At 40.6% G+C, this 13,215-nt stretch overlaps 1 protein-coding gene across 8 annotated transcripts in view; it reads left to right on the forward strand.

Moving 5' to 3' along the window:
• Positions 1–586: 586 nt before the first annotated feature.
• Positions 587–13,215, forward strand: part of Rbpms (RNA binding protein, mRNA processing factor) — a 167,911-nt gene continuing 155,282 nt past the window's right edge. For all 8 annotated transcript variants that reach the window (XR_013430399.1, XR_005726460.2, XR_005726459.2 and 5 more), the window contains exon 1: positions 587–721. Coding sequence is in view for 5 of the 8 variants with exons in the window: in XM_040269235.2 (XP_040125169.1) it covers positions 656–721 (66 nt within the window). In the remaining 3 variants the exon portion in view is untranslated. The remainder of the gene's footprint in view (positions 722–13,215) is intronic.

Consider the following 13,215-nt stretch of genomic DNA (forward strand, 5'->3'; position numbering starts at 1 on the left):
GCTGAAGCCTGCAGCCCACGTCCAAAGAGGGCGGAGGGAGGAAGAGAGGGAGGGCAGAGGAGAGGGGAGGGAGAAAGGGTAGAGAAAGGGAGCTGCTTCCATCCAGTACTCCCCAAGCCTGCCAGGAGCGCGCACTCCGCGGCTGTACGGGTCCCAGCGTCCCAGCCGCGGCCCCCGACCCTCACCACGACCACCTCTTCTTCCTCCTTTTCTCTGGCCACCTCTCGTCCTCTCCTTCAGCAACTGCTAGGCACCGGCAGCAGCAGCCCCCAACCCCAATTCGACCACATCCCCAACTCTCAGGGCTCACTCTCGGGACGCGCGTCTTCGCCCCATCCTTTCTTCCTTCCTTCCCTCGCGCCCGCCCTCCCTCTCCAGGTCTCCCTCCGGGTCCCGATTGTCTCCGTCCCCCGCTCCGTCGGCTCGCGCCCGCGCCCGGCCCATTCTTTCCCTCGCATTTCCTGAGTCGCGGGCCGCCGCTGTGTCGCCGCGCCGCCGGAGCCCAAGCCCCAGCCGCCGCCGCTCCGGCTTCAGCCCCCGCAGCCCGCGGCCCCCGCCCGAGGGAGCCCCGGCGCCCGGGGAAGGCAAAAGTGGGCGAGTGAGCCGTCACCCAGCCCCGCGCCCCAGCCCTGCCCCGCGAGGAAGGACCGGGAAAATGAACAACGGCGGCAAAGCGGAGAAGGAGAACACCCCGAATGAGGCCAACCTTCAGGAGGAAGAGGTACTGAGGGGCTCGGTGCGGTGGCGGGTGCGACCTGGGTCGGAAGTGCGGGCCGGCGGGCGGGCGCTGGCGCTAGTCCCGGGCTCCCGGCTGCGCTTCGGGGAGGGGGCGCCGCGTGGAAAGGTTTGGGAACTATCGTTGCCCCGAGACGCAGCCCTGAAAAGTGGCTCCGGGACGGTGTGTCTGTGTCCACGCGCGTCTGCGTGTCCACAATTGCGTAACTCGGAGGACTTTGGGGACACTTTTTAAAGTATAATGGTGAGCTTTGTTTGCCTGGGATTTTAAAAGCGGAATCGAGAGCTGACTCCTGAGTGACCTCAGACGATCTGGACCAGGAGCGTCAGAACTTAGTTCTCTCTGTCTGGAACTGAAACTTAGGAGGTTGGTGAAGGAAGAAACTCGGGGAAAAATTCTCGTGAAAAGACACCTCAGTTCCCTGCCCACTTCCCTCTCTTTCAGTGTTAGAAATTCTTGGTGAAATACCTAGCCGAGACAGTTTGGATTAATAGATAACTCATCAGCTGCATTCTTCTCTGATGAGTCAAAGACCCCCCCCCCCCGAACCTGGGCGATTAGCTTTTGTATGTTTGGGAGCGATGTGGAATGGGGGGAGCAGAATAAAAGTGAAAAGTGCTCATCGAGGATGTTTTAATAAGACATTGACTTAGGATATAAATTTTATGTAGTGCGACTAAAGTAATGATTTTAAAAAAGTTTTGAGGCTGCAGAGCGTTCCTCTTGTGGAAGCACATTTAGTAAATGTGTGGACCAGGGTGCAGGGCCGGGGAGGAACTCAGAAACAAATGTTTCAGAATTTTGCAGCTAAGATATTTGTGATATCATATGATTCTGTTCCTGTAATTACATTATCTGGAGTCCAAGAAACTGTTTTTCTTGCTTTTAAAGATCCTACATAACTGAGTTCTTAAACATTCTAAAAGGAACTTAAGAGTGCACATGCAGGAAATACACATCTTAATATAATCTGTAAAGGGTTTTTACAGGTATTATGTCCGAATAAAGGACACAGGAGGTAAACTGGAGGTAAACTGGAGGTAAACAGTTAAGGTGGTGAGATTATTGTTGAGACACGGTGTTGTGTGCAGACTGAAATTCGGAGAGTGAAACCAAACATTGCAGAGGAATTCATCAATGTACCTAGGACCTGGACATTATCCACTTGTATAGTGGGCTATGTACAAGATAAGAGGAGAGACCTAAGGTCATGTGAAACTGCAAAATATTTTTCTCTTAAAACACAGTTGTATGGTTGTGCAATCCAGGTGAATTGCAAAAAGCTGAAAACTGTTTTCTTACCTTTTGAGGAAGTCGCCTAGTTTATTATTTTGAAAAGTGTTTTTTTTTACACGCTTGTTGTTCTACAAGTATAGGAATATCATTATTCTTTTTGAAAAAGACACTTGAATTTGCAAGTTTCACTCTTTTCTTGAACCTTATTGATTGCTTTGCAATTTACTTCCTGATCACTAACATTTTTTTTAAATGATGCCAGTTTGCTTTTAGAAATTGCTGTTTAATTAATTCACTTAGCATATCAAGATAATCACTGCTTCTGAAACATTTCAGTTAGATTGCCAAAACCCTTTACTTCTAAAGGTAAAAGAATGTCAGGTGTGAAATCATCTTTCTCCCTTAGTCCAATTGAGAAAACTTGAAACTGGGAAAAAAAATTTAATCAGAACAATGAGATTTTTGTTTTGTTTTGTAGGTAGCAAAATAGGTTTGTGTGTGTGTCCCCCAAACCATATCCGGTTAACTTAAAATTATATAGAGGAACGTCATGTTTTCCTCTTGACTATCACAGCTGAATAGCTTCTAGGACTGAGGTATTGGCCTTTTTTCAATGTGAGCTGCTATATAGTTAGTGCAATGACTGCCATCCCAGTGCTGTGATTGTCTTGTCCGTTGTCCTGATGGTATTCCTTTGCAGGTAGGAATGGTATATAGAACTAGAGTATCAGTATTTTTAGCAAAACACTTGTTATTTAAATCCAAGACCCGTGGGAAGGTTTCAGAACCTAGTTACACCCAAGGTAGAATGTATAATATAGATATAATGAAGAATGGGGGTTTATAATATTAGAGATTCAGGAGGAATAAGTTGGTCTGGATGATTCCTTGTTTTTGGTTTACATTTTGTTTTTGAAAAAATACTGGTATGTCGCCCCCCCATCCCAAAGCCACAAGTAAAATAAATACAGTATTTGGTGAGTCCCATTAATGTGCTTGACATTATACAAAACCACCACTCTGGACCCTTTTCCTGCCCACCCAGGGGTTCAGCAATTTGCTCTCAAACATATTTAAAAGCCTTGGCGGTAAACTCCAGTAAACAGAACACACACATATAACGTGTACATATACATAATGGCAAGAGAGGAAAAATATGCTTAGTTTTAATCTCTGGTGGCCATTGAACTGATGTGGAAAAATGAATCCAATCATAATTAAGAGAAAATAGTTTATTTCCTAGATTGCTGGGGTGGTTTAGGCTTTCTTCCATGTTGGAGAATCCAAGTTTGTTTGTTTTCTATTTTTGACATGAGTTCTCTTATCATTCAGTATGTTTTAACCCCATTTGAAAGTTTCTTGTTGCTTATTTGGCTCCAGTGGTATAGAATGAATGGTATGGGATTTAGGAGAATTTTTGCAGCTTTTTAAGGTTGGAAGTTTCTTGAGAATTTGTGTAGAATATGTACTTCTGCTTTGGATAGCGTGTAAAACTTTGAAGAGAATAATTTAAGATTTAGCTAGGCAACCGGGTGAGAGAATGTACTGGCTTTCTGTGTGTATTCCTATGCAAGTTGTTTCTGTAAAGAAAAAACCAGTTGTCAAATCTTACTGAGTTATCTGAGATTTATAAGGTTTATATTGATATGTACAGGGTGTCAGATCATTTTTTTAACTACTTTACAATTAATAAAATAATTTCTTGAATTTGTCTCCAGTTGTATGATCAGACTTTAATGAAGTTAATAAATACCTAACAGACCCATAATTATTTGTCTTAGTTATCATTTGTAATTTTTAATATATTCTAATATATTGACTCTTTCTGTCTTATAGACAGAAATAATTTATTTGCTGGGCATGGAATTTTCAAAATAGAAATTTCTCTTGGAAATCATATAAATATATAATTTAGTTTTATTTTTAGTTTTATTTTATTCATGTCATTGGGTACATTTTGGCTTATTACAAATCACTTCCAACAGGCATTTTATTGTGTTGAAGGAGTTTTATTTATAGTGTAAGTCAGTTCAGCCACAGCAATTTCAGGAAAAACTAGAGAAGTGAAAAACTTGGCACCATTGGAATATTGATCAAAAAGATGTTTGGCAGATGTTGGGCAGAAATCATGTAAAGCCAAACCTTTCAGAGACTCATACAAACTTTACTTCACATTTCTTCCTTTAAAGTGCTTAGTAATTTTGCTAAAGTAAGAGAGTTGTAAAGACAATTGCTTTTCATACTTGACACAGAGAAAGGGTAATGTCAGTGATGTAGCCATGTCAGGTTTTCATTGAGCTTTAAGATGAATCTATATGATGACTTTGGGAAGGTACAGAATGGTTTTGTGCAATTTAATCGAATTTGGAATCTTTCTTATTGCAAATCAAATCTAATACAAAAACTTATATTTCAATTATAGAATAGGATTTGGTGACAGTGATTTGGATGAAAATATAGTGACTTCATAGTAGAAGGATGCTGCAAGACCCCTGCCAATATTGCATGCAGTTTTGGGTTATTTTTCAGGGATGGTTTTATAATGTCCTTGATAAACCGTTGTGCACATGTGCATTCTTGTTTCCAGTGGCATTTAATGTTTTGTTTTTGATGAGGTAGTTCTTTTTCGGAGGTGCTTTTGTATTATATTTGTAAGTTCATTTTAATTTTTGCTTTGAGGATAAAAGTGTTTGGTGCTGGTAATAGGGAAGTATATTGGGAACTCAGAGCTGTGTGGGGTAAGGTGACAGAAATTAGTGTAGCTTTTCTGAGGGACTTTGGTAATTTTGTATCAAAACTTGTTCCAGCCCTTTTTTTTTTTTGAATGCTTTCATTATTAGGAATTTACTCTAAGGAAAGAGGGTATAATAAAGACTTATTTATAGAAATAATTATTACAGTTACTTATGATGTTGAAGATTCACAAACTGTATCTAATAGGGAAATTGCTAAGCAAAACATTATAAAGTTATAATAAGGAAATATTAGGCAGCCATTAAAGGATATGCTGTTAAAGGAAAAAAAATTATATAAAAATACACACACACACACACACTTATTGTCTTTCAGTTCTGTAGGCCAGAAATTTGAAATCACTGTATCGGCAAGGCAGTGATGCACCCTGTAAAGTGCTGGGAAAGATTCTTCCTTGCCTCTTTCTGTTTCTGGTGGCTCCAAATGTTCTGAAGTCTATTTTTATTGAGGGGATAATTTTCAAGTTGTAACATTAAATAAAAAGAGCAGATTTTGCTGCTCTTTATATTTATGTAAGTAAAACCAAATGTAAATAAAATTCATGTAATTGGTGGGTTACAGATAGTTATTAATCATTTTCTGATGCTTTCCTTTGTTTTCCTTTTTTTTTTAAATGACTGTGAGAATGAACAGATGAGATGCCTTTTTGCTTTGAAGATTTTATGAAATTCCTTTGTGATATCTATAGGTGTCCCAAGTCAAGTCAAGCCGGTTGGTTATATGTAGTTTTTAGTCACCATCCTGGCTGCATGAATCTAGCCTGTTCTCATAGCCTTCTTCATATTTATCTAATCATCACTTTATCCTGGATCATTTTAGTATCTTTAGCTGTCTCTCTGTTCTAGTATCCTTCCTCAAACCATCCTTACACCATACAGTTACGTCTTTTGATATTTCACATTCTAAAACGCTACTCTAATCTCCACAAAATAAAGTTCAAATTCAGCACTTAGAATTGTCCTAAAGTATCTCTATACTCTGCAGACCATTTGCTTCAACTTCCTCCTCTATTCTCCTGAGGCAGCCTGCATTGTTTCCGGGCAGGATTCAAGTTTGAGCCTGTATTTTTATACTAGCCTCTCAACTGGGTGTCCCATCCCATAGAGATGATGTTTTTTTCTCAGAAGTCCAGGAGTTACTTTGTTATTTCCATTTAACTCCTGGATCATCACCCACCTTTTATATACCATTCTTTTTTAAGATTGATGCCATTTTATAATAGTTTTGATGGCATTTTATGATAGTCTTGATGCTCAACACCTACCCAATGGCAGTACCTGTGACCAGGTAAGTACTCTACTACACACACACACACACACACACACACACACACACACACACGCTATTCTTTATAAATTAAAAAAAAAAGTGGAATATCCTTATTGGTAGGTTGGTGTTTAGGTGTTTGTATAGATAAGCTATTAACAAGTAGCCTCTCATTTAATATTGAGGGGTTCCCTTGCTCACTGGGGATTTAAAGAAGTTATGAATGGACCCACTGGGAAATGATCTGTCATCAATAGCCTCAACTTGAGGGCACAGGTGAATGCCTAGTCTATCTTAGAGCCACTGTCAATGTGGGACCACTCATCTCATGGTACCATTGGGTTCTCACCTTTTGAATTGGGTTTTTGCAGTGAAACTCCATTTGACCTTCTGGCCATAGGCTTCCGGAAGGTGGAAGAGCAGGGAGCTCCCTATGTTCCCAAACAAGCCTCCTCTGTGTGACAGCCACTTTGGAATGTTTGTGTTCAGTTTCATTTGGCACCTTAGTGTCTGCCTGGGGGTAGGGGAAAGGGAATGCAAATGTTCCTCTTGAACAGTGCTTGCTTTGGTCAAAGAAAGAAAAAAAAAAAAAAACTTAGGGAGGAATGAGGAGAATGAACCTTAATAGCTGGAGCAAAAGTGGCTGCATAGTTCAGTGGGCTGGAGGCCCTGGAGGTCCAGGTATTTAAATTGACGCTGTGCTGATAGAGGATGTCAGTGCCGTGACCCTGATGGAGACAAACTTATTTATGGGGATGACTTGAATATGATTTCTCACACTCATATCACTATCTTTAATGTACCCCTGGAGAATATTTTAAACAACTTCAATGTCTTCTGTGTGTGTATTTGCCAGAGAGGGAGTGTGAGAGGTGCTTGACCTAGAGCTTGAAACTAACTGAAGAGGACATGTTTGAGCTTATCAGAATAAAGTTGCCCCATTGGTGAATATTGCTGATGGCAGAAGAGAAATATAGTTATTCGACCAATAAAATTATCAAATTTTTTTTCATTCACTCAAGAAATAATAATCACTGAATATTTTCTGTGGGCTGAGTATTGACCAGCTGTTCCCCATCCTCATGACAAGCTGCTGTAGGTATTTGGATCCTCATTTGGTGGGGAGGAAAGTTGAGGCACTGTGAGGTTAGGTTAATGGACTAGGTAGGGCCTTTATATGAAGATTATGGGGATGACAAGATTCAGAAGAGGCACTTCATACCCTGAAGTTTCACACAGTTTAATGGGGATGGTCCCTTGTAAACAAATAGGTATAATAAAGCCTGGTGATAATTGTTTGATTTGCGCATCAGCCAACTCTACCAGGAGAAGAGGTCACAGAGCAGTTTCAAGAAAGTGGAAGAGGCATGGGAGCTTAGAGTTAAATCTGAATAAGGATTTTGAGAAAAAGTTGTGACACTGGAGGAAAGATGGTCTAGGCAAAGGGTCATCACTTTGTGAACACACAAAGTCTTAGAAGAAGCAAGGCATGAAAGAGAAAGGCGGAGTAAGGGAGAAACTGGGGAAGGGACATTGTCAGCAGCTTGCTTTCCAGGATACAAAGTAGGACTGTGTCCTCTGATGGAGAACTGGGGTGGAGGTGTGGCAGAAGGTGGCATCCTTGGGACTTCCAGGGGAAGGGACATGCAGTGGAGAAGTTAATGAGGCTACTGCTGCAGGAGTCCTGGTTTCAAAAGTATGGGGCTATGGGAGGTGAAGTGGGGACAAAAGGGCACTATCATGGCCTTGGGTAACTGTTAAATGTGCAGGAGGGAAGACTAGGAGACATTCTCAGATGTTTTCATAAGACAAAATTCTTGAAGCCTTTTGGGGTTCTCCTTTGGATGACTAACTAGAGGATAATTGTATTTGTAGAAATACAAAATATAGAGTTTTCAAGGGGAAGGGGCAAAAAGCAGCTTAGGAGGTAAAGATGTTGAATTTGGGGTGCAGAAGAAAGGTCTGATCTTAGAATTTTCAGAACAATTCTTGAATATATAGCTGGTAATTTAAAATGTGGATCATGTGAATGTGTGCCCAGGAAATTGAATTCCTAATTCTTAGGAACCTTGTGAGGATAAGCAAGGAAAGAGTAAAAAAGAAATTACCTAAAATATGAAGCCATGTTTAAAAAAACGAAGATGGGGACTGGGGTTATGGCTCAGTGGTAGAGTGCTTGCCTCGTACTCGTGAGGCCCTGGGTTCGATCCTCAGCACCTCATAAAAATAAACAAATTAAAAAAAATAAAGATATTAAAAAAGAGAGAGAAGGTGGGTATTAAGGGAGAATTACAAATTCTCAGAAAAAAATTGCAACAACTTTTAGAAAGTGTTCTTTAATTTACTAACATAAAGACGCATTACACATACTCGGCTGAGTTATAACATTTAAGATATTTCGTATACTTCTCTATTAGAGCCCGCACGCCTGTAATCCTAGCTGCTCCAGAGACTGAGACAGGATAATTGCAAGTTCAAATCCAACTCAGTGAGACTCTCAAAATAGAGCTGGGGATGTGGCTCAGTGGTCAGGTGCCCCTGAGTTCAATCCCCGGTACCCCCCCCCCCAAAAAAAAAAGAAAGAAAAGAAAAGAAAAGAAAAAAAACAACTCAAACTTACCTATTAGGAAGCAGGTTGGGGGGCTTAAAATGTGTAGGTGTATATGGTATTTCTTGTATGCTTTTTGCTTTCATCGAGTCTCACGGATTTGTTTTTCTTTAAATTTGATATTAATTCCCTGGCTTTCATTTCTCCAACTTTTCTTTTCCCACCTCTTCACCTAGAAGGGAAAATCAACCTGCCATAAAATCTAGAGAGGCTCAAATGTTTTCATAAGACAAAATTTCTCTGAGCTGCTTTGTTCTTTTTTGACTTCATTGGAGGTGGAGTGAAAATAGGATGCACCTTTGGCCAGCAGCCCAAGCCCAGGAGGAACGGTGACAGAGCTGTGTCCAAGAAAACAGAGGGTTCTGTGGGTCGTATTTTCCATTTATCCCTTTCATGCTTTTCTAAAAGTTTGCTGCCTTTTTTGAAGCCCAGCTCAGTGTCAGGTGAAAGAAAATTAGTCCAGGAACTTAAACAACAACAACTTGCATTTGAATTTCTTTTGTGTTTTAACCCCTATAGCCATTATGATGTGTAATATGTAGGACTTTTAAAGAGAAGTGGCAGTAATAAATGCCTGTTACATCTGGGAAGGTAGATCTAAGTTCCAGTCCCTAGTATTGTGTTGTTACACAAATTAAAAAGACAAGGGAATATTTAAGCAGCCTAGTTCAATCCTGTCAGCACCTAGGATTTAGCAAAGGTATAAGAAATCTGAGACTCAAAACTGAGATCCTCTCCAACCAAGAGAGTAAGTTAGAGGCCAACTTCTACTTTTAATTATGAATTAGATTTAATGATTGTTCCTCTAATTTTCCTGAATTCTTACATGTCACCAGGAAGGTAATGCTGGTAGGTGGCCAACATTATATTGTAAGGGTTATAAAATTTTTTCTTCTTGAATCCAGAGGATCTTGTTTTGTGAAACTGCCTCTTTGCTCACCTATAGGATGGATAGTTGGTGGGAAAAGGTGCACATTGAAAGTGCGATCTTATTACAGAAGTAGCAGAATTTCCTTTGTGCTCAGAGGGGAAGTGCTACAAAAGTGTAATTGCTTTACCCAGCATGTGTGATTTACAGGACTTAAGAATGTGTGAGTTTCCAGAGGCATCTGTTTTAAAATACAGTATTGCTCCAACCCCCTCAGGATGTGTTTGGGGAGGTGGAGGGAGGGTGGGAGGACTTGTACTTCATCCTGTGCTTGCCCCTGGTTGCTGTTTGACTGGGAACAAAACCCTTGTTACGTAGTGTAGTGCTGCTCTTTGGAACCCTCCTTATCAGAGTAGAAAGAACAAGAAAACTGGTATAAAGTGCTCACTAGATTCTTCTAAACTCAATTCCTTTTTTCCCAGAAACTCCAGGCATTTTCCAGTAACAAGCAAAAGAATCTTTAGAGCTGATGTTGAGCCGTTCTAATTGCAAAAATTTTCCTTTCAGTTTTTCCCAGTGTGTTTAGGAAAATTGAAGGGTGAATTGGACATCAGGTGAAAATCCAAATACAATCAAACTTAAAAAGTTCTTATGATTTTTGCATGTTAATTAAACATTTATGGAGAAAGTATCTCTATCTGCTCCCCCCCCCCCCTTTGGCAGTTCTAAGGATTGAACCCAGGGCTTTGTGCATGATAGGCCAGCCCTCTACCATTGAGCTGCACTCCCCAATCCCTCTACCCAGCTTTTAACATTACTTCTTCTTCTTCTTTTTTTTTTGTATCCGGGGATTGAACTCACGGGCACTTGACCACTAAGCCATATCCAAAGCCCTAATTTGTATTTTATTTAGAGATAGGGTCTCACTGAGTTGCTTAGTGCCTCACAGTTGCAGAGGCTGGGTTTGAACTCTGGATTCTCCTGTCTCAGCCTCCCAAGCCACTGGGATTGTAGGCATGCGTCACCATTCCTGGCTTAACAAGTCAAATGAAGCATGTTTAGGGATAAGAAAACTGAGGCTCTGAGAGATTAATTTGTCTGAGGTTTTGTAGCTGGTTGATACGAGCTTAAAATTTTCCAGTGGCACACCAGGTTCATGTGATCTGGGACCTGATGGCTCTCTGACCTCATCTGCAAGGAATCACAACCTAATTCATTATGCTTCAGTTGTTTGGACCTTATTTAGATATCTACAACTTGCCAAACTTGTTCCTGCCTCAGGGCCTTTGTGTTTGCCTTTCTGTATGCCTAAAAAGCCCTAAAGCCAGAAGTTTTACTGGGCAGCCACATCTCAGTCATTCATTCTGATCTCACTTCAGATATCATCCCAGAGAGACCTTTGACCCCAAGTTTAAATTAGCCCCATGTTCCCAATCCCTGTTATACCTCTTTATTCTCCAGGTAGTGCTCTTAACCTTTGACATCTTCTTATGTGCTTTTTGTACTTATCTTGTGCTCCAGGAATGTAACTCCCTGCAGCAGGGACTTTCTGTCTTAATACTTTAAAAACCCTGATGTGTAGAACAATACCCAGCACTGCCCAATACGTTATTATTTGTGAGATAAATACAAACCATCCTTCAAATGCTGAAGCCTGTATACGTTTTTCCCTATGGTTTTCAGAATAAATTTTCACTATTTCTGCCTTCGAAGTGATCTTTCCTGGATTTCTATCTTCTCTTTATTACTCCAGAAACCACAATTATCATCTTACATCCTTTTGAGTCAGAATTCTTGTCTGGATGGTCGGTGATGGTTCCCTTGTGGGGGTTGATAATATATTCACACACAACGGAATCTTTTCCTTTGTCTACATAGTTCCATGGAACCAGGAGACAAATGCAGACCTGGCATGGAGTAACTGAACTTCAGTAAAAGTAGGGCAACAGGAATGCGATTCCTATTTTACAGATGTGACTCAAGGATTGCCAGGGTTAACGTTAATATCCCAAGTGGAATTGATTTGTATATATAGACTTACCACTTTTGGTCCTTTAGTTTGAAGTCTAGCCTCAAGGTCACTGTGCTTTCTTTTGCCTACCAAAAGAAAATAGTACATAACTCAGGATAGTGTTGGCTTCAGATAGACAAACCTTTAAGCACCACAAAGGGGCATCTAATTTGCTTTGCCAGCTCTAGGGGAGCCTCCTCACTAGCCTTACAGATTCTGGAGCTTTCTTTCTTTTTTTTGCCTTCTAGTAGAAAAAAGAAATGTAAGATGTAAATCAGTGTTACTTGGCATTACACTGCCGGGCCACCTGTTGATTGAGCAGACCAGTATACTCATGAAAATGCAGAATCATTGGATTATCTCAATGGCATTTATGTACATCCCTGACCTTGGTCAGACTTCTTCACTCCCCCATCATCCATTATCTGATAATCTCAGAACCAGTAGATTATAAAGCTTTGGAGAAGTCAGTTTTTGACTAATTGTACTCCTCAGATGTTATTCAATTCATCATTATCTCTTGTGTTTTCTGTGGGACCTAGTCAGTCACTTAAGCAGCTCACTTAAGCCTTTGTTTCCTTAAATAAAGGTAGGGATTGTATAGAAAATATTGCTGTTCATCAACAGAATCCTAACGCCCATGTTTCCATTTTTCTTTTCCTGGATGTGATAAGAATGCCTCATGACATGGGTGGGCTGTTGGGGTAGGGATAGTTTTAAAAAACTTTAGATCTCACTTACCTCTGTTTCATTTGTTATATTGTGGAAGTACTGGACTTTGGAAGGTTTTTTTTTTTTTTTTTGAAAAAGAAAATTCATGTGCCTGATTTTTATACCTGAAATTGTTTTGTTTTGGTTTTTACGAAGCAAGTCAGTGCCTCTCTATGTGAAATGGGTGGGAGTCTGTGGGTGTGAGCTAAAGTCAGGAAATGACCCTCTCTAAACAAAAGGACTCCCGAAGGCCCATCCTGAGTCTTTGTGTTGAGGAGGGGTTATGCAGAAAACCAGAGCTAGGAAATGAATCTCGGCTTTAGCTATTCTAATGGAGGAGGGGAGAAAGGGGAAGATCTGCTCCCAGCACGCCCTCCTAGAGTCTAAGTGCCTGGCAGCACCCACTGAGAGCCAAAGAAATGCAAGAGTAGGTCCACCGCTTCTTCAGGACAGCTGGACTTCCTACTACCCCCAGGGGGCGGGTTGGGGGCGTGGAGAAAAAGAACCCTCTTTGCAGAAAGATACGCAGCCTTTACAAATTTTGCTCAGAAAATCCCATGGCCCTCAAAATGAGAAATACACACGGGATGGGGAGAGCAAAAGAAAATAATTTTTGTATGTTTAATTCATAACATGAAAGTTTGGGTGCTGTAATTTGCTAACCAAAATCCTGAAAATAAATTTGAATTACTATGTCAACTACTATCTTTTCAGTTTGACTACTCCATGGTAAATAATGCCTATAAAATACAGTAAAAGACCAACAAAGAAGGGATTTGTAATTTGGGGTGATAGTGGATCCGTAATGAAGAAATATCCCCTTGCCCTGCACTGGAATGTTCCCTCTTTCCACTTCAAAGTGACCATTCACTTTGTTGGTATTTGTTCAGCAGGATCCTGAATTTATATTTCGAGCTAAGTAGTTAGGTCTTATCAGAATTATTTTGCCTTTATAAATTCTTGCTGACTTGCAGCATTGAACTTCTGTTCTTCTAGAACATTTTTTTCCCCTGGAATATAAATCT

The sequence above is a fragment of the Ictidomys tridecemlineatus genome, chromosome 14, assembly GCF_052094955.1.
Source record: "Ictidomys tridecemlineatus isolate mIctTri1 chromosome 14, mIctTri1.hap1, whole genome shotgun sequence".
Taxonomy (NCBI): Eukaryota; Metazoa; Chordata; class Mammalia; order Rodentia; family Sciuridae; genus Ictidomys; species Ictidomys tridecemlineatus.